Raw genomic sequence first — 27,872 nt, 5'->3', positions numbered from 1 at the left:
CAAAACAATATCTGTGTATCATGATTCCTGGGTTATTTCTCTTCATCAGCACAGAATAATTGTTCAGCTAGAGGTGGCGCTGCCAAATTCCCATTCGAAATATATAGTTTTCAAAGTGACAACTAGTCACTGATTTATAAATTAGAAAATTACTACTTTTAAAATCTCACAACGTGAGATATTCAGCAACAGTACTTTGGAGTAAAGATTATTCGCCAGCTGGAGATGATGTCTCCTGGGGCTAAATTACAGCAACATTAGTCCTAAACCAGGACTGCCATGTTATGTTGGCAAACAATCTTTACTACAAAGTACTGTTGCTGAATATCTCACGTTGTGAGATTTAAAAAATAGTAATTTTCTAATTTATAGATCAGTGACTAACATATTTGACAACCTCAACATTTTATGTAAACTGAGGAAAAAAATTAGGTGAAAGGGGTTAAAAAGTCACATAGAAAGTATAATTCCAATTTGGGTACCAAACATTAAAACCAACTAAAATTGGGTAAAATCGATAGTTATTAACCCCCAATGTAATTAAACAAGTATAAAAACAGGAAACATAAAATGGACACAAAACCTAATAAATTTCTTGAAATAATTGATCTTAAATGCAATTTTTTTGTGGTGGGGGTATTTAGCTTATTTTATGGGGGTAAAAATCTGATTAGGAAGATCAGATTCTGCCGAAATTGAAGAAGGGCCATAACACAAGATAACAAAAAGAAAATATTCCCAACAAATCCCTGGATTGAAACTTTACCATAGTCTACCCCCAACCCCGCAAAAAAAGGAAAAAATACAATGCAAACCAGAATCATTTGCACTAAATTGTGAAAACTGATCATTTATTATTCACAACAAATATTTTAAGAGAAAGGTAACATTCTTATACTACATCCAGTGGATTGTGGTTAACACAAGTTTTGATCAAACTGACAAAGAAGGTTATGAAAAGGATGACTACAAGGCCAAGTATGGAAGGGATTACTATGGGATAGATGGGTATGCTGGTTATATATAATTTAAAAAAATTTATTCAATATTTCTCTAAGAAAAACAAGAAAAAAATCCCAAAACATAGCATTCTTATACCATAACTGGTGGATTCTGGTATTTCTCATGAGATATCCACTGGATGACACAGTGATAGATGGGTATTCGAATGTAATGATGCTATATGACAAAGATTATGAAAAGGATGGCTACAAATTCGAGTATGGAAAGAATGACTATGGGTATGCTGGTTCCTGATCCATTAGCTTCGAAAACTGTTGTTGGTTCTTCATCTGCAAAAGATGAACAAGAAAACATATACTTTTTGTTTTTAATAAAAGATATTTATATCAACCAGGCTGAACCATTTTGATACCAGCCTGCTCAAAACTACTTTTGTTTCTATTGTACAAATTCCCTGTTCTAAAGAGATCTAAAGTAAAACCTTCCATCAAAGCTTCAAATAAACTTGTGTTCCAAACACTAACTTAATAATGACAAGGTTATTTCTCTAAATTCTTTATAACTTGTCAATCTACTTCATTTTTGGTAATATTTTATAGGATTGAGGAAACTTCTCCAGTAGGTATACAGAAGCATAAAAAAAGAAGAGTGCCATTGTTATCAAGTGAACGATATTATTATTATTATTATTATTATTATTATTATTATTATTATTATTATTATTATTATCAATTAGGTGACAAGCTGGCTGAACCATTAGCTTGTCAAGCAAAATGCTAAGAGGCATTTCACCCATGTTTACGATCTGAGTTCAAATTCCGTTGGTGACACCTTCACTTGTCATCCTTCTGCGGTCAATGAAATAAGGACTAGTTGAGCACTAGAGTCGATGTAATTGATTTAACTCCCTTCCCCGAAATTGCTGGCGTTGTGCCAAAATCTGAAACCATTATTATTAATTCCAAGTTGGGTGAAAGTTATGAACATGGCAAGAGTGGATGATCTCACTCTGAGTGTAGACCTGTGAGTTGGAGAGTAGGAATTGAAGGGGACAGATGCCCTTGGTGTTCAAGGAGATCTTGGATGGTGAAATTCCTTGGTTATCCCTAGATACAACACTGTCATCTCTTTCTTTTTTCTTGTATTGTTGTATACTTCCCTTCTTTGTTTATTGTAAACCGTGTATATATTTTATTATCATTCCATAACATGTAAACTCCCTACACTTTATGTCTATCATTGTATTGTCCCCTCATCCTTAGCCTGTGTAGCAAATAAAGGAAACCATGATCATCATCATCATTGTTTAACATTGGATATTTCTATCATTTTTTCCTTTGATAAAGGTAGCTTTTGCACAATCATCATCATCATCATCATCATCATCATCATCATCATCACCACCACCACCACCATCATCACCACCACCACCACCATCATCACCACCACTACCACCACCACCATCATCATCATCATCATCATCATCATCATCATCATCATCATCATCATCATTATTATTATTAGGGTGGTGAGCTGGCAGAATTGTTAGTGTGCCAGACGGAAAGCTTAGCAAAATTTCGCCCGTCTCTCTGTTCTGAGTTCAAATTCCACCGAGGTCAACTTTGCCTTTCATCCCTTCAGGGTTAATAAAATAAGTACCAGTTGAGTACTGGAGTCAATGTAATTGACTCATCCCCTCCCCACAAATTGCTGCCATTGTGGCAAAATTTGAAACCATTATTATTATCATTATCATCATCATTATTATTATTATTATAAATCATTTCCTTACTGTTTCTCTCCAAATGAATTCTTCCACCGTTGACGTTATTGTCCTCGAAGTCCCAAGTCAAACATTGCTTAGTCACATTTCGGATGAAAATAGTGGACATATTTCCATTATGCGTAACTTTTATATTTTTGTCTTCAGCGCATGTCAAGTCACATTCGTATTTAGCTGTTTTACATTTCCACCCCAAGGGTCTCATCATGTTTGGAATGTTTATAGAGAGGGTGACATCTCTTCCAAGTACAACATTTTCTGAAATAAAGAAATCACATAAGAAGATTACTGTGCAACCACATGGTTCTGGGTTCAGTCCCACTGCATAGCACCCTGGGCAAGCTTCTACTATAACCCTGGGGTTAACCAAAGCCTAGTTAGTGGATTTGGTAGACGGAAACTATAAGAAGCCCATCATATGTGTGTGTGTGTGTGTGTGTATGTGTCATTGTGTCAGTGTTTGTGCCCCACCACTGTTTGGCAACCGGTGTTGGTGGGTTCACATCCCTATAACTTAGTGGTTCTGCAAAAGAGACCAATAGAATAAGTACCAGGCATAAAATAAGCACTCATCAGCAGGGTCGGCGTGTTGTGCTGACGCTGCTGATGAGTCTTTGGTGTTAAAACCGAAACCGTTGATGATCCAGGGATATCATGACTGCCACTCTCAGCCGTTTACAGTTGCTGCCAGTATGTATGTATACAAGTGTGTGCATTGACTGCAGCACCAGAGCACTTTAGCTCTTATGTCTATGTATGTATGTATGTTATGATGTATACATATATATATTTGTTAAGGCGGTGAGCTGGGAGAATCGTTATCATGTCGGGTGAAATGCTAAATTTTAGCAAAATCCTATATGGACCCCCAACAGCCATCTCGACCCCAGATGAAAACCACTGCTCAGTGGACTCCCCAATGCATGTTTCTCGCTCTTTAACCTTCATCAATGGGAAACGCCAAAGGGAGATAACCATGGACAGATTCAAAGCTGTAGCTTTATCTAAAGAACAATATCAGTGGTTGAGTTGTGCTAGTGAACTGCCTGGTCAGAATAAAAATATTTTTAAAAAGCCAAAAAAAAAAAAAAAACCCAAAACAGTGACTAAAACTTGTGAGTTAAGAGAAAGAGATAGAAGACAAATTTGAAAAGACAGTTTAGTTTCAAGGGAGAAAAAAATTTGTAAATCCATTTACCACTTTGGATAATTTCATAACGTTTTGCTCTTGAGAAACCTGAAAAAAAGATGAAAAGAAATATTTTTGATTTTCAGGTTTTACATTTGATCAACAGGATTGTTTACTATTTGTGTTACAATGATTAAATGATAATTAATTCTCGTAGATCTAATTACACATTATATACAGTGGCAGATTGAGAGAAGGCATTGAACATGTGGTTCTCGGTTCAAGCATTAACCATTTAGCATTTAAACTGGCCTTGTCTGGCCTAAACGTTTCACGTTTTTTATGTCCAAACTGGTCCTCTCACACCTACCTTACAATGTCATTCTAAAACTAAACAATCATCAAAATTATCTACAAGATAATGAATGATTAATTCAAAACCTGTTGAATTAATAAGCATTATATTTGATAGATTAATCTGATTGCCAAATTGTTAATTCTTTAGTATTTAAACTTGCCATATCTACCCCAAATATTCTACCTGTTTTATGTTCAAATTGGCCAGATCCAGCCTATCACTCCTACCCTATAATGTCAGTCTAAAGATAAACAATCACATTATCAAAATGTTGTAAGAAGATAATGAATGATTAATTCAAAACAGTGTGAATAAATGAACATTACACTTGACAGAGTGATCTGAACCTTGAATGATTAAACCAACCATATCTGGCCCATATTCAAATTTCTCAACTATCCTATAATGTCATTCTAAAATTAAATGTACAAAACCAGTTGCGTAAAGAAGTACTGGTTTCTAACTGTGGAAGCAACCCATGGAAGAGGTTGACTTGGTAAGACCTGGGATGGGGTGGTGAAATATGATCTTTAAATGTTGAATTTCACAGAAGCGATGACAAGTGACCGAGACTTCTGACAATCTGCTGTACTTGAGAAGACATGACAACCTAAGTGAAATTGTGGATGTGGCCAGTGTTGGTGACATGTAAAAGACACCCCTGCTAGTGACACATAAGAGGTACCCATGCCTCTTTAAAAACACCCGGTAAAATTTATGGAGTGGTTGGCATTAGAAAACCAGGCCAAAAGAAACTGCAGCTCTCCTGCTTATCAGTTCCACTCAAACCGTCTGACTCATGCCAAGAGAGAAAAGCAGTCGCTAAATGATGATGATGATGACAATGATGACGACATTGATGATATATATATATATATTTCTTTATTTGTAAATTAAGACTACTATTGGATTATGATCATAGAAAAAAGACTCTGTCTGATGCAAACATGGAAAAGTAGACAGGCCATTCTCATGAAAGTTAAACCAGAACAGGCTTTCAAGATTTTTCAGATTGCCTGGAGAAACCATTATATACCTGTAAAGGTATGTTCAAATGGGTCATATTTAGCCAGGTATAAATATTGTTACAATTTTTTCCAGATCTACACTGTTTGGAAGATATAGAAAATATTTATCTTGAAAATGTCACTTTTGTCATGCATTGGTAAATGAGAATTGTGACCACAGACATGGTTGTCCAGGAAACTCATAATCATTTTCTTTTATTACAAAGTCAATGCAAATGAATATCAGGAGGCTTTATATGCTGCTGTAACAACATTCAGAGGAATTAGCTTTTAATATTTACAAGTCAAAAAAATTATTTTGTACAATGTCACATAAGCAACGATAAAATACTTTTGGGATTGTTACCAGTAAATTAAATTGATATTAATGAATAGAAGAACACAGATTTTGTTTGAGGTTTTAAATACAAAACAAAACATTCCACTGTCAATAATTTATAGAAAAACAGTGACCGTTCAGTCACAGATGTTGCAAATAACTGGCAAACTCTTTACAAAATGAATATTAGTGATGGAAGCAATATCGATACAAAATGGCAATCTTCATATCTTACTTAATCTGGATGTATTTTAAAACATCTTGGGAGATGCTCTCATATAGATGTATACAGTAATACCTCACTTTATGAGGATCCATTTTACAAGACTGTGAGTTTAGAAGTTTCATTTTTCAAGCACAACATCCAAATTTTGAATGACATGCAAAAGTTTCTACTATCATAACAGATGCTTTTGTTACTAAGAAATTTATAGAGAGCAAAAAACAAGCTTCATCTAAGCAAACAACACCAAACTTGTTTTTAAAAAGAAATCTCCAAATTCTTCTACGTGTGCTTGTGAAACTACAAGGTTATCTACGAGTGCTTGTGAATCGGTAATAGCATCTATGAGTAATGGAGCACATGAGTCTAGCGTGAATGAAAGTGATTCAGAAAACAACTATAATAATAATATTTTTTATTATAAATGATCTTGACATTCTTTTTACTTTACTTAAAATATTCTTTACATTCTAGTGCTGTTTTATTGTCATTTATTTACGAGTATTATAAATTTTATAGGTAAAATATTTTTTCTGGGAATGAATTACGATTTATAACATTGCAACTATCAGAAATTATTGCTCTGCTTTACGAGTTTTCGCTTTACAAGCTGTCTTCGGGAACAAATTAACTCGTATGTCTAGGCATTACTGTAGTGCTTAAAAGGACATACATCTTTTACAGGTAACAATTGTCTGGCATGGGTGTCAGAACTGATAGATCACGTTTCGGTTAATAAATCTATGTATTGTTATCCATGACATAAAAATGTTTTCACTACAATGATACAGTTCAACAGTTTATGAAGTAATTTTCATTTTGAGAATGACCATAGGGTGAATGGTCTGTCTAGCAGCATGACAGGCATTGTATACTTTCTTTCTATCAATCGAAAAGAATTGTGACAAACAACTTTCTGATGGAATCCTATTTCACCAGATGTGTGAGTGGTCAGTGTTTAGTTGATGACATCAATAATTGAGCAAATCACATTTGTGTTGATACAGTGAACGCATTCAGAAATCTTGACTGGTTGGTCATGCACTGAGAAAACCGACCTCTAACAAAATCTTGGTTGTCAGAACCCATTCCTTCCTATGTGTTTTGGGATTGTCAAGTTCTCCTGATACGCATACATCATACTTTTGGGATCATCTTCAAAAACTTCAGCAAACATTTTTGTTAAAAATTTTTGTTTTTGAAATATTGTTATTGTGAAAATTGAATCAATACAATTTTTGAAAACGTTCAAAATGTACCACATAGATATTTCGTAAATTGTGTTGCTGTCATGTATGCCATATGAAAATGGATCAGATGTCAAAAAACGAAAAAACAATGATGATGATGATGATACAAGCACTGTTGTAAAATTATTGTAACTATATTGATTAAAACCAAATAGATAACATATTTGTAAAAACAAACATTAAAAACTTGCAGAAAAAATATTATTCTCCAAGTTAATGTAAATGATATTTGAAACAATTATTTTTAAAAAACTAAATGTTAAGGAAAAATGATTTAAAAAACAAAACTTAAACAAAAACAAAATAAAACTTACAAAAACACAATGCAAACCAAGAGAGCAAATTTCGAAGGTCCATGATCTGAAAAATAATTTTGAAAGCATGAAAACTGACAGCCAGATCATGACTGATATAAGAAACTTTAAATATCTATTTTCACAATATTGTTAGCATGCCAGACAAAATGCCTATGACTTGTGGAAATATAAGGCGTTTTTAAAAATTATTATTTTTTTTTTTACAAAAGGCTTCCCCCTAACTATTTTGAAGTTCATGGTGCAAAATAAAATCCAAATGCAGCTACGGAAGAACACTTCAAGCAAGCCAGCAATCAGCTTCCAGCCATTGTTACTGTCTACCGCCATGTTTGGATTCCTCACATGAGAAAGAAACTTACCAATTCACCTGCCATTTTTGGATACCTTCTTAAACAAGAAAAAAGAAAATTTTTCAGCGGACTGCAACACAGGTTTAGTGACTAAGAAAAAAAAAAATTTGCATTTTATGTGCCAGTTTTGTGACTCTAACAGTATCCGACCTCTCTCCTCCAAAGTCGATGCAGTTCAACGCATCTCACCTACTGAAAGCAAATACTAAAAGAGATGTTCCTATCACTCTATCTGCCAAAGCATTATCTTCTTTTGAGGCAATTAAGAAGGAAATAGCTTCTGTTCCCTTGCTTGCACATCCGGCTCCTGATACTCATCTCTCTTTAATAGTTGATGCATTGGATTCTGCGGTTGGTGCTGTTTTGCAACATACTGCCAACAATCAAACTCAGCCTTTGGAATTTTTTCTCATCAATTACAGCCAGCTGATTGTTGTTACAGTACGCTTGATCGTGACCTCTTAGCGATCTACCTGTCAATTCGTCACTTTCAACATCAACTCGAGGTCCAGGATTTTGTTATTTATACTGATCACAAGCCTCTTACGTTTGCTCTGTCATCCAAATCGGACAAACACTCACCTCGTGCTCTTTGTCACCTGGACTACATTTTCCAGTTCACAAGTGACATTCGGCATATACCTGAAACAGAGAATGTGCCTGCTGATACACTCTCTCGTATCCCTGTATGTTATCTTTCATCTCCTGCTGCAATCGATTTAACTGCCATTGCGCATTGGGTGTTAATCCAGTCCTAACAGTGGCATGTGTGGGTCTCACAGGTCTGGAGGCCAAGCCTACAGATAAATACCAAGGCGAAGGGTGTTGTTATCAAACTGAGAGTGAGTCGTGGGTGAATACACGATGGAATAGCAATTATTTCGTCTTAGTTTTCACTGCTTATAATAAGCACATGACATTTTTATCTTACGATAGGGAACATCATCTCCTCAGCCTAGGGAAGTTATCTTTTGAAGTCGGCGTGATGGGAAAGAATTGATGTCTGTGTGTGTGTGTGTGCGTGTGTGTGTTTTATGGCATTGTGCGAGACAGAAAGTGTGGTGTGTATGTAAAATTGTTTTGTTAGTGTGTGTGAAGAGACAGAGAGAGCAATGTGCTGGTGTGTGTGTGTGTGAGAGAGAGAGAGAGAGAGAGAGAGACAGAGAGACAGAAAGAGAGAGAACTGAAATTTTTTTTATTCACTTGTAGTGAGTGAATGTGTGAGTGATTGACAGAGAAAAAAAAGAGAGAGAGAGATTAGTGAGGTTTAAGCCTAGGAAGTTTCACCCACTGCCAACATTTTACAGAAATAAAATTTCCAGAGTGAATTACATGGTTCATTATTAAATATATATATATATATCGTGTATATTTGGTGTATATATATACATATATATAATAGCATGTATGTAGACAGGTAAAAATTCAGACAAACTGGTACGTCAAAAAAATGGATTAATTCTCAGCAAAACACTTTTTTATGCTAGACAAGTCAAGCTTTTTTTTTTCATATTCATTTAGAGCAAGTTGTTTTACACCTATTACACTATTTTTCTTTTGTTTTTGTGCTCGGGTCAAACACTTTAATTTAAACGCATTGGTTATTTTCTGAGCCCTCTTCCCCATTTGTCAGCGCGCACTTTCTTCCTCATATTGCTTTAAAACACAGTGCATTACAACTATTACACATTTTGGTTTTCTGAAATTGAAATTGTGAAGTTGCGATTTTTGCAAATTCATTTTTTTCAGAATTGAAATCTCCATAGCCTAAAACGTGGGATTCCCTAAAAACAAAAAACAAAAAAAAATTAAGAAGCGAAGGGTTCCATATACGACTGCTAGGACGACAACCACCGATTGTCTGCCTGAAGGATATGTATCGCACCACCGATACCTTTTTTTTATTAATAGTTTAACAAGTTGGTTAAAAAAATCCCCTTACTTTAAAAGAGTTTGTAGGTGATAGGGCCACCATCCTTGGGTAACCCTATCCTGTACAATCAATTTTCTTTAACGAAGAAAACAAAAACACTGAATGAATTGAAAAACAGCATAACAGATATCTATTACAAGTTACTCAGCCTTACATCTTGGGGTAACGGATTTGCCAGGTAACCCTTTATGGTTGGTGTGAAGATGGCGTCGGTGTAGTTGTGTGGTTGGTTAAGTTATTCTTCACTGTCTCCGTAGTAGACTGTTTTGACTCAAGGTAGAGTTGACAGAGCGGCTCTTAGAGATGTCTGGTTCCCTCAAACGTTTAGCAGCTAAGAGGTCGAGAAAAGGTGGAAATGCTTGGATACTGGATAACTACACATGTGCATAAGAGACTTTCCACATTCCTTCTGGAAGACATGTCCCTGTGCATGCATGGACAAACTCTCCAAAATGGCGACTGGTATCAGGCGCCACAACAAGTTAAGTAACAGCTCTAATGTTTTTGGAATGAATTGAATTTGGAAATCAGTATGTGTCTTCTAGTCAGCTTCTCTGATTTAGTCTGAATATGTTTGTTCAACCAATATACTTCATTCACTTAAAGCATTAGAAGTGCCTTACATGAGAGATGGAGTGAAAAGTAATGGGAGTAGAGTAGAGTATAATACTACACTAAGATGATTAGTTGAAGAGAATGGCGTATATATAAATGAAATTAACGTATAGTAGTAGTAGTGGGGGTGGGTGCGCTGAAAGTGTAGCTGCTAGAATAAGAATAGCCTGGGCAAAGTTTAGAGAGCTCTTACCCCTGCTGGCGACAAAGGGACTCTCACTCAGAGTAAAAGGCAGACTGTATGACGCATGCGTACGAACAACCATGCTACATGGCAGTGAAACATGGGCTGTAACTGCTGAGGACATACGTAAGCTCGCAAGGAATGAAGCCAGTATGCTCCGTTGGATGTGTAATGTCAATGTGAATACCCGTCAGAGTGTAAGTATCTTGAGAGAAAAGCTGAACATTAGAAGCATCAGTTGTGGCGTGCAAGAGAGACGATTGCGCTGGTATGGACATGTGGTGAGAATGGAGGAGGATAGCTGCGTGAAAAAGTGCCACACCCTAACAGTTGAGGGAACCCGTGGAAGAGGTAGGCCCAGGAAGACCTGGGCTGAGGTGGTGAGGCAAGACCTTCGTACATTGGGCCTCACCGAGGCGATGACTACGGACCGAGACCTTTGGAAATGGGCTGTGCGTGAGAAGACCCGGCAAGCCAAGTAAGATCGTTGCCAGTGCCCCTGGACTGGTTCTTGTGCGGGTGGCACATGAGATGCACCATCTTGAGCGTGGCCGTTGCCAGTACCGCCTGACTGGCTCCTGTAGGATTTTCGAGCGAGATCGTTGCCAGTGCCCCTGGACTGGCTTGTGCGGGTGGCACATAAAAGACACCATTTCGAGCGTGGCCGTTTTCGTGCGGGTGACACGTAAAAGCACCCACTACACTCTCTGAGTGGTTGGCGTTAGGAAGGGCATCCAGCTGTAGAAACTCTGCCAAATCAGACTGGAGCCTGGTGTTGCCATCCGGTTTCACCAGTCCTCAGTCAAATCGTCCAACCCATGCTAGCATGGAAAGCGGACGTTAAACGATGATGATGATATAAATGAAATATTAACGTATATATAAATGTTATGTGAACAATAATATATATAAGATAAACTTACTTACATATTATATGGCAAGGTTTCCTTGAAACAGATGTTCGGCAGCCAAACAAATACTAGCGGACTGCATAAATCTAGAAGAATGTAATTCATATCTGTAAAGAAAAAAAGGTGTGGCTTTCATTCACACATTACACAGTGAAACATATATATAAATCTGTTAAAAACTTCTTTATGTACCTCACTTCCCATGAGATTTTCAAAAGTTTCTTATGATCTTATATCTTACTTCGTTTACAATTTTAATTTATCGGTGTTCCTTCGATATAACTCAGTTGTTTCCGTAACAACTTAACAATTCACTTAGGATATCTCCGTAACAGTTGCTGAAATAAGAGGAGTTGAAGAAAGCTAAAGGGTTGTGTGTGCGTGCGCGCTTGTTCTTGTCTCTGTGTGTGTGTGCATGTGTGCTTTGTGTGTGTGTATGTGCTTGTTCTTGCCTCTGTGTGTGTGTGCTTGTTCTTGTCTCTGTGTGTGTGCGTGTGTGTCTGTGCCAGTTCTGTTTTTATCAAGTGACCATTGTGAGAAATTGCTGGCAAGCATTAGGAATTTTTCAAACGATAATTAACCCTTTCGTTACTATATTTCTGACCAAAATACACCTCTCATCGACTGGCCCTCTCCTCCAAAATTTCGGAACTTGTGCCTAGACAAAAAAAAAAAAAAAAAAAAATTAAAATTGATTTAATCACTGTATCTTTCAATGAAACTTGCTTTGAAATTTGTTGCACACCTGCACGACTTACATAATTTCAACCTCTGTCAGAACTGTATGTGTACTTCCATGCAATGAATGTTACATTTGCTTTCCAAAGTGTAATATCCTGCCTGTATCCTTCAATGTATTCTGCTTTAAAATTTATTGCACAACTGTTAAATAATTCCAACCTCTGCCTGAACTCAGTACTTCTATGGAATGAATGTTACATTTGCTTTCCAAAGTGTAATATCCTCCTTGTATCTTTCAATGTGCCCTCTACAGGTCACTAAATATTGAGGTATCTTGGAGTCACCTCCTTGATGATGGATGCGATGTATGCATTCACCACCTCCACTCGACCTTTTAGGGTGTCCAACCATTTCGGACGTGTGGGCTTGTGCCAAACGGCTGCTGTCACATGTGGGACGAGCCCGCCTGTTAGCCGAGTCTATCATGAAAGTTGCTCCACCACCTTCCCTTAACTGAGAAGACAAGGCAGTCTTCATTGTAGTGGTCGCCATGGTGAAAGAATGTGTGTGGTGGACTTGAGCAAAAGGTTTAGAGACAAACACTTACCTCTCTGGGCAATCGCTCATCAACTTTTTCAAGTATCACTTGAAAAGGAAGGTGAGAATAGAGAGGTAAGTTTTGTCACATAAAAGTTTCAATAAAAGGCGGGTGAATGTAGCAAAGATGATGCGTGCAAGTAACGAAACCACTTTGAGCATGATCCTGTAAGTTGAAGAAAGAGAGAGAGAAAGAGAGCACTCCCTGCCTGAGGTTACCGTGGTCTTTTCCGTAGGCTTTTCTTTCCACGGATAAACCTAATCTTGCTTTTTACACTTTTAAAATTTTTCTGTGATACATGACCCTCCCACCTCTTTTTTTATTTTTATTCTTCTCATGATCCTTTTGATTGGAATTTTATTTTTCTGCTTTTTACGTTTTTTTTCTATTTTCGAAAAGCAAAGCTCTGCATTGTATTTTGTCCCCTCTGTGTTTGGCCCTGTGTGGCTTATAAAGAAACTTATCTATCTGTATGTCTGTCTGTCTGTCTGTCTGTCTGTCTATCTATCTATCTATCTATCTATCTATCTATCTATCTCATCTAACTAGTTATCTATCTATCTATCTATCTATCTATCTATCTACCTTTTATTTGTTTCAGACGATTGCGGTCATGTTGGGGCACCGCTCTGTGGGGGTTTAGTCAAATAAATCAATCCCAGGACTCGTATTTTGAAGCCTAGTTAGTACTAATTCTAGTGTCCTCTTTCGCTGTGCCGCTAAGTTACAGGGACGAAAACACACCAACACCGATTGTCAAGGGGTGGTGGGGGGCAAACACAGACATATATATATATATATATGTGTGTGTTATTTTATTCAATCATTTGACTGTGGCCATGCTAGAGCACCGTCTTTAGTCGAAAAAATCGACCTGCAGAACTTATTCTTTGTAACCCTAGTACTTATTCTATGGGTCTTTTTTTGACAAACTGCTAAGTTATGGTGACATAAGCACACCAACATCAGGTGTCAACCGATGGTGGGTAGGAGGACAAACACAGACACAAAAATATATGCATTTATACATGCAAGAGTGGCTGTGTGGTAAATAGCTTGCTTCCCAACCACACGGTTCTGGGTTCAGTCCCACTGCATGGCATCTTGGGCAAGTGTCTTCTACTATAGTCTCGGGCTGACCAAAGCCTTGTGAGTGGATTTGGTAGACAGAAACTGAAAGAAACTTCTCGTAATGTGCCGGTGGTATGTAAAAAGCACCATCCGAACATGGCTGATGCCAGTGTCACCTTGACTGGCTCCCATGCTGGTAGACGGAAACTAAAAGAAGCCCGTCGTATATATGTATATATATATGTATGTGTGTTTGTCCCCCCACCATCGCTTAACAACCGATGCTGGTGTGTTTACGTCCCCGTAACTTAGCAGTTCGGTGAAAAGAGACCGGTAGGGTGAGTACTAGGCTTACAAAGAATAAGTCCTGGGGTCGATTTTCTCGACTAAAGGCGGTGCTTCAGCATGGCCATAGTCAAATGACTGAAACAAGTAAAAGAGTAAAAGAGTAAAGAGTAAGTACCTGGGGCGATTTATATATAAACAGATACACACGTGCATATATAGATGTTCATAATTAGAGTAAACACACACACATACGAGGGCATCCTTTTATTCTTTTATTTGTTTTAGTCATTTGATTGCAGCCATGCTGGAGCACCACCGTTAGTCAAACAAGTCAACCCCAGGACTCATTCTTTTGTAAGCCTAGTACTTATTCTATCAGTAACTTTTGCCAAACTGCTAAGTTATGGGGACGTAAACACAGCAACATTGATTGTCAAGCGATGGTGGTGGGACACACACATACACACAAACATATACATATATATAGCCAGAGGGGAAGCAGATATGAAAAAATTTGCCAATGTTCTGCGCCGTGAGGACCAAAGACTTGAGGTATTTCATGTTGCAAGACAGTGTGTGAGAGAGAATCGTGATGTCGTAGGTGAGAAATGTGTTCGCATGGATGATGGTACGCTTGCACTAAATGAGGCTGCAAAGAAAGAGGTTTGGAGATGCCACTAGAATCGAAGGGCCTTAGAGTCAACCTAGCTAAAACTAAAGTTCTAATAAGTAGGAAGGTAGATAAAACACAGACCCCTTCAGGTAGATGGCCCTGCTCGATCTGTAGAAAAGGTGTAGGTAGAAACTCTATAAGATGTACCCAATGCAAGCTATGGACACATAGGAGGTGCAGCAATATCAAGATTAGCTATATTTTTGAATAGAATTGATTTTCAATAGTTTTAATCGATTTAAATATTTTTTCTATTTGAAAATTTGGTTATGAAACACGTGTAGTCGTTTTATTATCATTATCTTATGATATTTACTTTGTATTATATTATACTTATTTATTGTGCTTTTACTTATTAATTTTCTGTATGTGACTGTGGATTTTCATCAATGAGTTCATGAACCTTGGTTCTTTTCTCTAAAACTATATATACCAACATCATCTATTGCATCTCCTGCTCTCTCTGCCATTCTCTGTACATTGGACAAATGGAGTGCCGACCGATTCGTGGAACACCTCCAAGACATCAACGTTTGCAATGACACCCCGGTGTCACGCCATTTCCGCTCTGCTGGTCACTCCTTGCAGCAACACCTGTCCGTGTTTGGATTGTCCATGCACAGGGGCCATCCAGACCCCCGTTTGCGCCATGAACAGGGATTAATCATCTCTCTTCGCACCTTTGCACCACATGGGCTCAACTCCCCTCCCCTCTTCATCTAACCCCCCCCTCCCTCCTACCACCCACCTCTCCCTTCCTGCTCGGACTCCTACTTCTCTTCACCCCTACTCTTTCTCTCTTCTCTCTCTCTTCCTCCTTGCTTTCTCCCTCCTCCCATACCCACCTTCCCCCTATCTTATATCCACATTCCCCTTCCCCCTTCATCGTAAACCCTCCCTCATAAGCTCATCCCACCCAACACACTCCTACTCTACCTTCCCACCCCACCCCATCCAATTCCTTACACCCACCCCAACCTCTGCCTACCCACATACCCCCTACCTCTACCCCCACCCTCAGCCTAACCCACAATCCACCCATGCTTTCCCCACTCTCGCCTCCCCCACCTCCCAACACCCTCACATCACACCACACATCACTTCACAACACACACCACACACACACTACAACTGACCAACTCCTTTCTCCCCTTTCCATTTTTTCACACCTACATACACACATACATACATCAAGATCACCAGCATTCTCTCTCACACACACACAGCTCCTCGTATTTGGGTCACCGTTTCTTTCCCCTTTTGTTATCTCCCCTTTTTCTTAGCTCTCCTGCGTGAACTTTCTGTCCGGCAGTCGCCATGATAGATCACTGACCAAAACATTCAATGTTTTTTCTCCGTGTTTTTCTCCTTGTTTTCTCCGTATTCTTTCTGTTGAAGAGCGTAGCTCGAAATGTTAAAGACTTTCTCTATTCCTGAGCATTAAACTAATACATCCTTTTGTTGTTTACACCACTTGTCCTCGTCTGTTGTTTTTTTCGTAAATTCTCCCATATATATATATATACATGTATATGTATAGCTGTATATGTATAGATGTATATATATATAGATGTATATATATATATAGATATAGATGTATATATGTAGATGTATATATATAGATGTACATGTAATATGTACACATATATATACACATATGTACATGCATACATATATACACTCATACATACATACATATACCTACATGCACACACACGCACATACATAGGTGCAGATATGGCTGTGTGGTAAGAAACTTGGTTCCAAAACACATGATCCTCAGTTCAGTCCCACTGTGTGGTGACTTGGCATGTGTCTTCTGCTATAGCCTCAGACCAACCAAAGCTTTGTGAGTGGATTTTGTAGACAAAAACTGAAAGAAATCAATCGTATATATATATATATATATATATATATATATATATATATATATATATATATATATGGGAGAATATACAAATAATAACAACAGACGAGGACAGGTGGTGTAAATAACAAAAGTATATATTAGTATGACGCTCGGGAATACGGAAAGTCTTTGACGTTTCGAGCTACGCTCTTCAACAGAAAGAATACGGAGACAAGGAGAAAAACACGGAGAAAAAAAATTGAATAGTGTTCAGTCAACGGTCAATCATAATAATGGCCGATCATAACAATGGCTGACCGGAAGTTAGAAATTCTTATTTCAGGAGAGCTAAGAAAGGGGGAGATAACAAACGGTGATCGGGAACGAGGGGCTGTGTGTGGGAGGTAGAATGCTGGTGATCTTGACGTATGTAGTGTGAAAATGGGGAAGGGAGAAAGGGAGAAAGTAGTTGGTCAGTTGTAGTGTGTGCGTGGTGTGATGCGAGGGTATTGGTGTGGTGTGCGTGGTGTGATGCGAGGGTATTGGTGTGGTGTGATGTGAGGGTGTTGGGAGGTGGGGAAGGCATGGGTGGAGTGTGGGTTAGGCTGAGGGTGGGGTAGAGGTAGGGGTCTGTGGGTAGGGGTGGGTGGTGGGTGTAAGGAATTGGATGGGGTGGAGTGGGAAGGTAGAGTAGGAGTGTGTTGGGGTGTGGTGGGATGAGCTTATGAGAGGGTGTTGACGAGGAGGGAGAAGGGGAAGGTGGATGTAAGAGAGGAGGAAGATGGGTATGGGAGGGGAGAGGAGAGAGGGTGGGTATAAGAGAGGGAAGGTGGATTAAGAGAGGGGGAAGGTGGGTATGGGGGAGAGAAAGAGGGGAAGGTGGGTATGGGGGGGAGAAAGAGAGGAAGAGAAAGAGAGTGAGAGAGAGAGAAGAGGGGTATGGGGGGAGAAAGAGAGGAAGAGAAAGAGAGTGAGAGAGAGGGGAAGAGAGTGAGAGAGTAAGGGTGAGAGAGTAAGAGAGTAAGGGTGAGAGAGTAAGAGTATATATATATATAATAATAATAATAATCATAATATTAGGGTTAAATCCAAAATTACAGGTAAAAACTCAATTAAAGTCAATTTATTAAAAATTAAAATTAAATTAAGCTTCACAGTATCAAATATATATAAATATATAGTTTTTAGGGAAAAGAACCAAGGTTCACGAACTCATCGATGAAAATCCACTGTCACATATAGAAAAAATTAATAATTAAAAGCACAATAAATAAGTATAATATAATACAAAGTAAATATCATAAGATCAAGATAATAAAATGACTACACGTGTTTCATAACCAATTTTCAAAAAGAAAGAAATTTAAATCGATTAAAATTGATTAAAACTATCGAAAATCAATTCTATTCAAAACTATAGCTAATCTTCAGGTCAAAATACAACAATAATAATAAATGAATGTATATATCAACCAACAATAAATAACAAATGAATGTATATAAAATACTTATTATATAAAGATAGAAAAATATTATTAAAATATCAAAATAATAAACATTCCATAATCAACCCTACATCCATTATGAAATAATCTAACAGGTATATTATATACAAAAACCAACTAAACAATTTTTTTTCGTTTAAAATACAATTTGAACGAAGTTTAAGGTTAAAATAATAAAGATATTATTAGCACATATTTAAACGATGCATCGTTATTTATTATGCTTTTAATTATTCATTTTTTCTATATGTGACTGGATTTTCATCGATGAGTTCATGAACCTTGGTTCTTTTCCCTAAAACTAAATATATATATAAACAATTGCAGCGTGGAAGGTGTTTATAAGCCATTTAAAATAACACACAAAATCCGTTAGATTCACTTCAACATTTAAATTTAATTTGTCAAAATATTTTCGTCGCTTTGAGACCGCAACCTGTTCACTGACAAAATTCTGTGCTGCATCTGAGAAAGTAATAGTTAGTTCATGATATATATGTACATGTGCATGTATGTATGTATGTATGTATGTATGTATGTATGTATGTATGTATGTGCGTGTACATGTGTGCACGTATGCATCTGTGTACATGCGTATGCATGTGTGCATGCCTATACACATGTATGTATATATGTATGTATGTGAGTATGCACGTATGTACTTATGGATGTACGTGAGTAATAGGGTAAGTGTGTAGACGTGTTTGTGTGTGTGTGTGTGCATATGTATGTACATGTGAATGTATGTTTATGTACTGATATGTGCGTCAGTTCAAGTTGTATACATGACAGTTACTTTGTTGAAGGTTGTATATACGCACATATATACATATGCATATACACATATGTAAACACACACACACATATATGTGTGTGTGTGCGTTTGCCCCTCTCACCATCGTCTAACGGTGAATTGATACAACGTCTTAGATACATATATGTACATATATAACCTTACTTATACATATATAAACAAGTATACACAATCATATTGACACTCACACACGCTCACAAATATACATATTATCTTAAAGTATACACGCATATACGCTTAACCATCACTACACCTATACATATACACACACACACATACACACATACATATATACAAATATGTATGACACTAATACAAGGATAACGGTTAAAATTCAAATATGCATTTTTTTCTCCATAAACATACCACACATAGATATATCTACACACACTCATATCTACACATACTCATACGCCCATGCATGCACACACTCATAGTCACATACACAACGCACAACACATGTGCACACACACATGCATCTACAGACACGCACATACATATCAAACTATATACGCTCATACGGTTATATATAATAACATATATGTATGTATTATGCATCTCAACATGTATGTATGGAAAGGAATTCCACATGAAAAAAGAGAAAGAAGGGTGACTATAGAGGTGTACTCCCGTGTGGAATCTGGATGTTACCCCACTCGGATTTACGGTTGAGAGAGGGTTTGTACTCCTGTATACAGACAACTTCAGTGACCTGTCTCAACATTGCATCAGTGGGATGTTTGGACAAGATATTTAATTTAAGTCTCCCTAAGGAGCCCTTGTGGCAGTCTACAGCATGCTGATAGAAGATGGAGTTTGGAGTTGGAGTTGGTAACGTCCTGTACCCTGATATGCATCTATATACACATGTAGATGAAAGTATATACATATATGTGTGTATACATGCATATATATTTTTTGTATTATACATCATTGAACGCACACGTCCATTTTGCAAGTAAGACTGTACTTTATTATTCTGACGTGAGTCTATCTATCTATCTATCTATCTATCTATCTATCTATCTATCTATCTATCTGTCTTCCTCTATCTTTCTATCTATCCCTCTATCTACCTATCTATCTTTCTTCTTACCCATCTCCCCGTCTCGCTCTGCTTCTTTCTGTTATTCTAACTTCTACTTCACTGCTATACACTCCTGTTTCTTCCTCCTTGTTCCACTTCCTCCCTCCACCATCCTCTCTGCTCTCGTGTGACCTGTGGTCAACTTTCTTTTCACTCCAGCCGCTGTGAAGGCAAGACGAACTACTAGCGTTCTACATCAGATTCGCGTTTGGCCGTACGGCTTTTTTATGTTGTTTTCACTGTCCAATTTTTCCTGTCTTAGTTTACGTTTGCCACCTTGGAATCCTCTGTTTAGTTGGTTGGTCCACTACTCAGGAAGAGACTATTCTAGAGTACGTCCTGCCTTATCTTCGAAACGTCGAGTTAGAATAGAAGCAGCTGATGAATAATTCCAAGTGGCTTTCTGTTTTCCTATGTGTTCGTTCCGTTGTCTCTAGTTCATTGTTCTAACGTCCTGTACCCTGATATGCATCTATATACACATGTAGATGAAAGTATATACATATATGTGTGTATACATGCATATATATTTTTTGTATTATATATATATGTAAGTGCATGTCTTTCTCTCTGTGTTTCTCCCTCATCACTGCTTCACATCTGCTGTTTATTTACATTCCCATAACATACTGGTTTCACAAGAAGAAACTGATAGAATAAGTACCAGGCTTATCAAAATAAAAGAAAGCACTAGGCAGTGTCTCATATTTTTCTTTGCCCACTCAGTGGTATCTATCAATCTATCTTTGTGTGTGTGTGTGTGTGTCTGTGTGTGTGTGTGTGTGTATATAATACACACACACATACGTGTATGTATATGTGGATATTCATATCTATTATATAAAAGTTAATGTCTTTATGTGTGTTCGTGTGTTACTTATACATTCAAAAACTACTGCACCGATCCTAATGAAATTTGGAACACAAAATCCAAGCCTAGGGAGAAGGGTAATGCTGTGTGTTTCATACAATTTCATGGGCCAAAATTACTGAATGGATCCTTATGATTTTTGGAACTTAGATTCAATGCATAAGGGCAGGTATAATGCAGTATGTTTGGTTTGAATTTGAGATGGCTTAAAGGAGGCAGAACCCTCATGGAAATTCATAAATTTTTGATGTTGATGAAATTTCAACTATGGGTAATTAACACACATCAAGATGTATTCTCAAACTTTCCACTTCTCCCACTAGGGAGTCTCACAAAAGACTCCCTAGTGGGGGCCTTAACTCCCAAATTTTAGTCATTTTTTATTAACCAAAACTAGGTCAAAAGTACTGAATGGATCTTTACGAAATTTGGTAATTATATTCTATGCATAAGGGCCATAACCCCCATGAAAATTCATATATTTTTGCTGTTGATGAAATTTTAATCATAGATATTAGACACAAATGAAGTAATATTTCTAAAATTTCATCTTCTTAGAAGTTAGAAAGACCTCTTCATGTGGACTTAACACCCGCAATTTAGTCATTTTTCCTAAGCGAAGACGAATACAGTTGTACTCTTGGAAGCTGTAGGGTCACCCGAGCACAAAAGATGAGCGTTATTTGTAATTCAATGGTACAACAGTGTAAGAGTTTGCTTTGAGATATACTTACATTGTGATTTCTGCAATGTGGTGCATAAATTGTCAAATAAATGAGAGGCATTTTTGCCTCCACTGATTCAGTTGCAAAGTGTTGACTAAATTTATTTCCTTGCAGACCTCCTTTGAGTCTTTTTATCATCACTGGGTAACACATAATCCCCAGGTGGTAACATTGATTTCAAGGCCTTCACAGATGAGTGACTGGTTATTCAAAGACATTTATAGATTGGAAATATATTCTGTCCAGTTACCTGTCAGTATAGTGGTCAGTTGCAAACTCCAGAGGTGACACTTTCATTTCCCCTTAGCCCTCACATCACACAGTTGTTAATGTTTATTTCAGTTGTGTCTCACCCTTCCAATTGCTACAGATCCTTAATGCATCTTAAAGCTGTGCCTGTCACCTGTATGGTGAGGAATTCTAGATTGGGGAGTAGCAATGACTAGGGTAGGGTAGCTGACTGCTTATTGTGATCATTTGTCTTTTGGTTTCCTGTAGCTTTGCTCTCTTTTATAAACCCAGTGAACATACATATATATTTCCCACTTCAAAGAAATTCAAACAATAGATATAACACCCAAGTCAAAAAGATTCTCAACAATTCAACTTCTCTGGTTGACATTAAGACACCCACCCCCAATAGGGGCCTTAATTCCCACATTTTAGAGCTCCATAACCTCCATTTTTCAGGAGCAAAATCCTTTTAACAAGTTCCATAAGACTGGAATTTTGGAATCTGCATATAAAAATCAGTAGTATGGGATACATGTGTCATGAATAGAATTTTTTACAGTGTGTAAAGAGGGAAAGAACCTTCATCTGTAATTTTGATGAAAACCAAATCATAGGTTTTCCAATTCATTATAGAAAATAGAACGGAAAAGTCTAATTCTTCCATTGCATGTAACATGGGCAACGCCAGGCATCTCTGCTAGTAAATATATATTTTCCTCACCACGGTACACAGAAACAATCGTAAACTCACTCTTACTCTTACCTTTCTTAACTAATTAAACAATGGCTTCCTAGTACAAAAGACACACTTCTTATTGCTTTTTTCCTCCATTTTCTTTTCGTCTGTATGTATATATATATATATATATATATATATATATATATATATATATATATATATAGTAATGCTGGTATCATTTTGTACCCTTATTTATTAATTTGCCATTAGGCTTTAATTGCTAATGGGCCACCCATATTATGATATATTTAATAAGGCGAATTACCCTTTAACCTTGAGTACAGTAAGATCCACAACTGACGAGAACTAGGATTAAATTAATCAGAGTTCGAAATCACATGATATGGATATAACTGTTACTTCATTTGTGAGTTCGTCTCACCACGGCAAGGTGCTCTCTTTCATCAACTCACTGGGTTAGTGCTTTTTTGTGGCTTTTATTTTGACTCTTATTTCTAGCAATGCTATACTATTTTGTACTCTTGTTTATTAACTTGTCTTCAGATTTTACTTGATATAGCATATGAGTGGCTGTGTGGTATGTAGCTTGCTTACCAGCCACATGGTTCCGGATTCAGTCCTTTTATGTGGCACCTTGGGCAAGTGTCTTCTACTAAAGACTTGAGCCGACCAAAGCCTTGTGAGTGGATTTGGTAGATGGAAACTGAAAGAAGCCTGTCATGTGTATATGTGTGTGTGTGTATGTTTGTGTGGCAGTGTTTGTCACTCCAACATCGCTTGACAACCGATGATAGTGCGTTCACCAAAAGAGACCGATAGAATAAGTACTAGGCTTACAAAGAATAAGTCCTGGGGTCGATTTGCTTTACTAAAGGCAGGGCTCTAGCATAGCCAGAGTCAAATGACTGAAACAAGTAAAAGAATAAAATAATACATAAATATATATCATCATCATCATCATTTAGTGTCCGGCTTCCATGCTGGCATGGGTTACCTTGTTTGACTGGAATTGGTAAACCGGAAAGCTATACTCGGTTCCAGTCTGATTTATATATACACATATTTGGCATTGGTATAAAAGATTGTGGTCAGCGGTACCATTGGGAATACTACTGAAGACTGCCGTCTGGTACAATATTGAAACAAGACAACTCACACACATGCCCGAACGCATGCACGCACATGCATGAGTGTGTGTACTTGTATTCTTTTAATGATAGTACTGTGGCCATGCTGGAGCACCACCTTAATTTATTTTCTATTAGTTTTGTTGTTGCTTTTTGACTGGAAGGTGGTCTATGATTGAGTTTTCTAGCAGATGATTTCCCCTGAGTGCATCCTTGAATGGATATTTAAATGTTTCAGTAGAAGTCCCTTTTATATTTCTGATTAATTTAGATAGCTAGTTGAACAATTGGGGACCTCTAAATATCAGACAGGTACAATTGGGTATTTTTGCTCATGATTTCGAAGGTAGTATATTTGGAAGCTGACTGTGTATAAGAGTTTGTGCATTAAAATTCTTTCCAATGCCGAAGTTTGGACCATCCCTCCGTGATAGTCCTGGGAATATGTCGGCATTTGAAATAGTACCTTTAATGATTTCATGAGGTAATTTTTGCAATATGGCTGGGAGACCATCTGGTATAGATGCTGAGTTTGAATCTGAGTTATTAATACCTGCAAGTATATCATCTTCTATGTTATCATTAATTTTTCGATGTGTTTCTGCAGTTGAGTTGTGGGGATTAAAAAATTCGTTTGGATTATGTATCATTTTGTTAACTATAAGTTGGGAAAATGCATTGTTATATTCTTCACTTAAGAATGTGGTTATTTGTGCAGGATCATTAGCATATGATGCATTCTGATCCATTACAGAATCAATCTGGTTATGTGTTTAGTTCTGTTATGTATTAGTTTCTATCTATCTTGTGGAATTAATTTCTTGTGGGAGTAGGCGTTTATTTGGGACATGCTTTTGACAGATCTTGATTATCTCTTCATACAAAAACTTCATTCCCACGTTAATATTGAGGTTGCTAATACTCTGAAACCAATTTCTTTTGAAGATTTCGGCTTCAATATCTCTCCAGTTGGCCTTCCTGAAACTTAAGTTCATGAGGAGTGAGTTATGTTTAAGGTTATTTGAGTATGTTGCCCTCTTTGTACCATATACAGATAATTCTATAATGCTTTGCTCGGAAATAGTGGTGAGAATGACCTGAACATTGTGAATGAAGACTAGGCCGAGTATGTTATTTTCCCTAATTGGACGGATAATGATTTGTTGTATGAGAAAGTCTTTAGTGCTATCGAGGAGAGCGTTTGTATCCTTTCCTATTCAGTTGCTTAGTTCCAGGTTGACATAACCCTCAGAGCAGCTAAGACTAGGAAAATTAAAGACCCGTGTTAAAAGTATATTAGCCTGTGTGATGGCCTCAGCTAGGGTTAGACTTATGAGCGACAAAGCATCTCTGAAGTGATCTCTATGGTTAACCACGTCAGGAGGACGGTAGGTAATGCTTATATTTTTTTTCTTTCATATAGATTAGTTTGAAATTGTTGAATACATTTCTTGTTGGAACTTCGCAAATTAGGTAATTTCGGAGCTGGTCTGCAATCATTAAGAGTTAATTGTTTCCTTTCAAAGTTTTTTTTAAAACTATTTTACAAAGGTTCTTCTATAACGCACATTTCAGTCATTTAGACTAATATTTCGAAAGTTCAAAAGATTTTATAAAAGAATTATGTGCACGTGTGTGTGTCTGTGTATCTGAATTGAAAGCTAATTTGAATAACACAGAAAATAATCTTTATAAATCAACAAAGCAACGAAAGATCCAGGTCAAATGGGAGAAATTCCAACTTATATGGGACAGATAATCAAAAAAAGTCCAGCAATGTAACAATGAGCACTAAATATCAAAGATAAAAATAAATAATTTTGTTCTGTTGGCAAAACTTCGGACCTAACAACTTAAATGAATGAAACACCCATGTTTCCAGAGGTGACTTTAATCAAACCTCAAAGAATGGCTATGAAGTTGGAAAATGTGGGTCGGTTTGTTCATTTGGAATATTTATTGTTGGCTCTTGAGAGATAGTTATGTTCTTATTGCTACTGCATTATCTAATTTTATCGCACTGGTACTGCATATTGTATGCCATTATCCCAATAGTGGTGGTACTACTATAATGGATACAAACCATGTTACAGCATTTGGCGACAACAGGTTTGAAGCTCACATAGGTTGTAATTCACCTGCAAACCAAGCATTAAATTCTTTCCTACCTGATTGTCATCCTTATGAAATTCTCTTGCCCATGTATTTTCTTCTGCAGCCATCCATATATTAGTCAAGATTAACTACTTCAATCTTACAAGTTTTAACGACACAGCTCTTGCCTTTTGTCTCAGAAGGAATGCAAAAGCCAAGGATACAGACCCCTTTATCCAGCCAAATTGTTCATATAAAATTAAGCACCAGTTATGCACTGAGATTAATATAATTGACTTACTCATTCCCTCAAAAACCAGGCTCCTGCCAATATGCTTGAATTACACTATTCTACTTGTTTCAGTTGATTGGATAATAGCTAATAAGGGGAAAAAGCTAACAAAATAGTTGAAAAAAAAAAGGGCTTTCAAATAGTTGCTTCATTTCCTAGAAATAGCAGCCAAATCTTCCTCAAATCAAACTCTACCATCATTTAGAAAATGTGTTACTGAGTACACAGTACATAGAAAATTACCGAAAATTTTTTGAAAAGAATTGCACCAAATTTGGCAAAAATAATCATTGGGTGAGTGGTTTGAAACGAGATTATCTTCAAACATACATTAATACAAACACAGATACGCACAGCGTAATTTATTATATAAACAATATATGCGTATAGATTACCATTTTTCTGTAATTTTGTCTGCTTCAAAAGAAAACAAACCAAAAAAGCAGATGAAATATGTCATAATTACCAGAGAATAACAATTTTGACACCGGCAAAAATTATTGTCGACAAAAACAGCAGTAACTGTATTCAGCTGAATAGACGTCAGTGATTGGTTGAAATTACCGAAATACGACAACTTTTAACATGAAATAACTTGCAAGATAGAAAGTTTTGTTACGAAGGCTAAGAGAAAAAGATGTTTTATATGACACATTCTACCAGTATCCCAAATTTGAAAGTGTTTCATTAAGAAAACAAGTGGCGCCCATCAAATCAGAAAGATCCGAGATTTATTGATGTTTGTGTTTATAGCGTATTGCTATTTTGGTTTCTGTTTCTATTTTCTTGGGTTTGGAGCTGTAATATGAAGGATCAGCCATAGATCAGGGAGGTGTGGCAGAGAAGCAGAAGACTGAGTTAATGACGGACATGTTCCTTTATTTGCTGGTTGCTGTTCTGCCCCATGAAGCTGGAATGATGGTGTCGCGCTTGAACAAAGAATCCCATAAAGTAGATTTGCTAATGATGAGTGGATATCGCTGGCTGCTCTTGGCTCAACGCTTTCGCCATTCTATTCATGAGGCCTTGGTAAAACAAAATGTAGAATTTGTATATTTTAATAAATTATACGACTGGGTGAGGAGGCTTGATGTTCCAGTATCTACGTCGGTTTTACTTAAATGTAAAATGCCCCCAAATGACCGTGTACACAGATTTTATCCTCAGAAATCACCCTAAATATAGCAACAACAACGATCATCATCACAGCAACAGCAACAACACCACTCAACTAATACGATAAACATGTGTGTTTGTTCCATATTTCTTAATAATACTGACACAGTCACAACACACGATGACAACAAACGCCTAACAAGGTCTTGGATTTCTTGCAAAGACTTAAGACAACAGATTAATAATTGATGAAATTGAGATGTTTGGTCATTCATGGTTTTTGTTAAGAATCTAACCGATATAAATAGAGAAATCACTACAAACAATACAGATTAAGTGAGGTTTACAATTAATATTTCTAATAATTTGTAACAAGGGAATGTTATAAAATATTCCGCTTATAAACTGTAATCAAAGACAAGCATTACGTAAGAATACCGAAGAGAAAACAAAAACATTTAAATTAATAAAACAATGAGATAAAATCTGTTGATCTGTTGCTAATGAGCGCTGACGGCTCAATTATCGGCATCTCAGAGCAACCACAAAACTAAAACAAGTATCAAAAAAATTATTAGAAAATATAAAATTGATAAAAGAAATCCTAACAACGCTAGTTAGATTTGGAATATATGATTGTTTTTACCTGTACAACACCAAACATTTCCTGATAACAATAGACTCGTCCAGAACTCTTTCAAAGAAACGCAGCGTAATGAATCTTTTGACAGTTATTGTTGAGAGAAGTACCAGACAATATGCCTGTTACAACATCTGATTCCGA

The 27,872-nt window shown here is 37.0% G+C and overlaps 1 protein-coding gene across 7 annotated transcripts; it reads right to left on the bottom strand.

Moving 5' to 3' along the window:
* Positions 1-823: 823 nt before the first annotated feature.
* Positions 824-27,872, bottom strand: LOC106881157 (uncharacterized). 7 transcript variants are annotated; one of them, XM_089355901.1, is made up of 6 exons: positions 27,735-27,872; positions 11,376-11,470; positions 7,368-7,413; positions 3,945-3,983; positions 2,756-3,004; positions 824-1,292 (listed from the first exon to the last, which is right to left on the bottom strand). In XM_089355901.1, the coding sequence occupies exons 3-6, from the start codon at positions 7,408-7,410 to the stop codon at positions 1,180-1,182; spliced, it is 444 nt and encodes a 147-aa protein (XP_089212027.1). In that variant the 5' UTR covers positions 7,411-7,413; positions 11,376-11,470; positions 27,735-27,872; the 3' UTR covers positions 824-1,179. The 7 variants fall into 7 exon arrangements, with proteins under 7 accessions (XP_089212027.1, XP_014786929.1, XP_052825108.1 ...); XM_014931443.3 differs by having other exon boundaries at positions 11,380-11,470; XM_052969148.2 differs by lacking the exon at positions 27,735-27,872 and adding an exon at positions 11,556-11,801 and having other exon boundaries at positions 11,380-11,470.

Source organism: Octopus bimaculoides, chromosome 1, assembly GCF_046866305.1.
Source record: "Octopus bimaculoides isolate indiv1 chromosome 1, ASM4686630v1, whole genome shotgun sequence".
Taxonomy (NCBI): domain Eukaryota; kingdom Metazoa; phylum Mollusca; class Cephalopoda; order Octopoda; family Octopodidae; genus Octopus; species Octopus bimaculoides.
The sequence above is the reverse complement of the archived record's forward strand: the minus strand, read 5'-3'. Positions and strand labels throughout refer to the sequence as shown.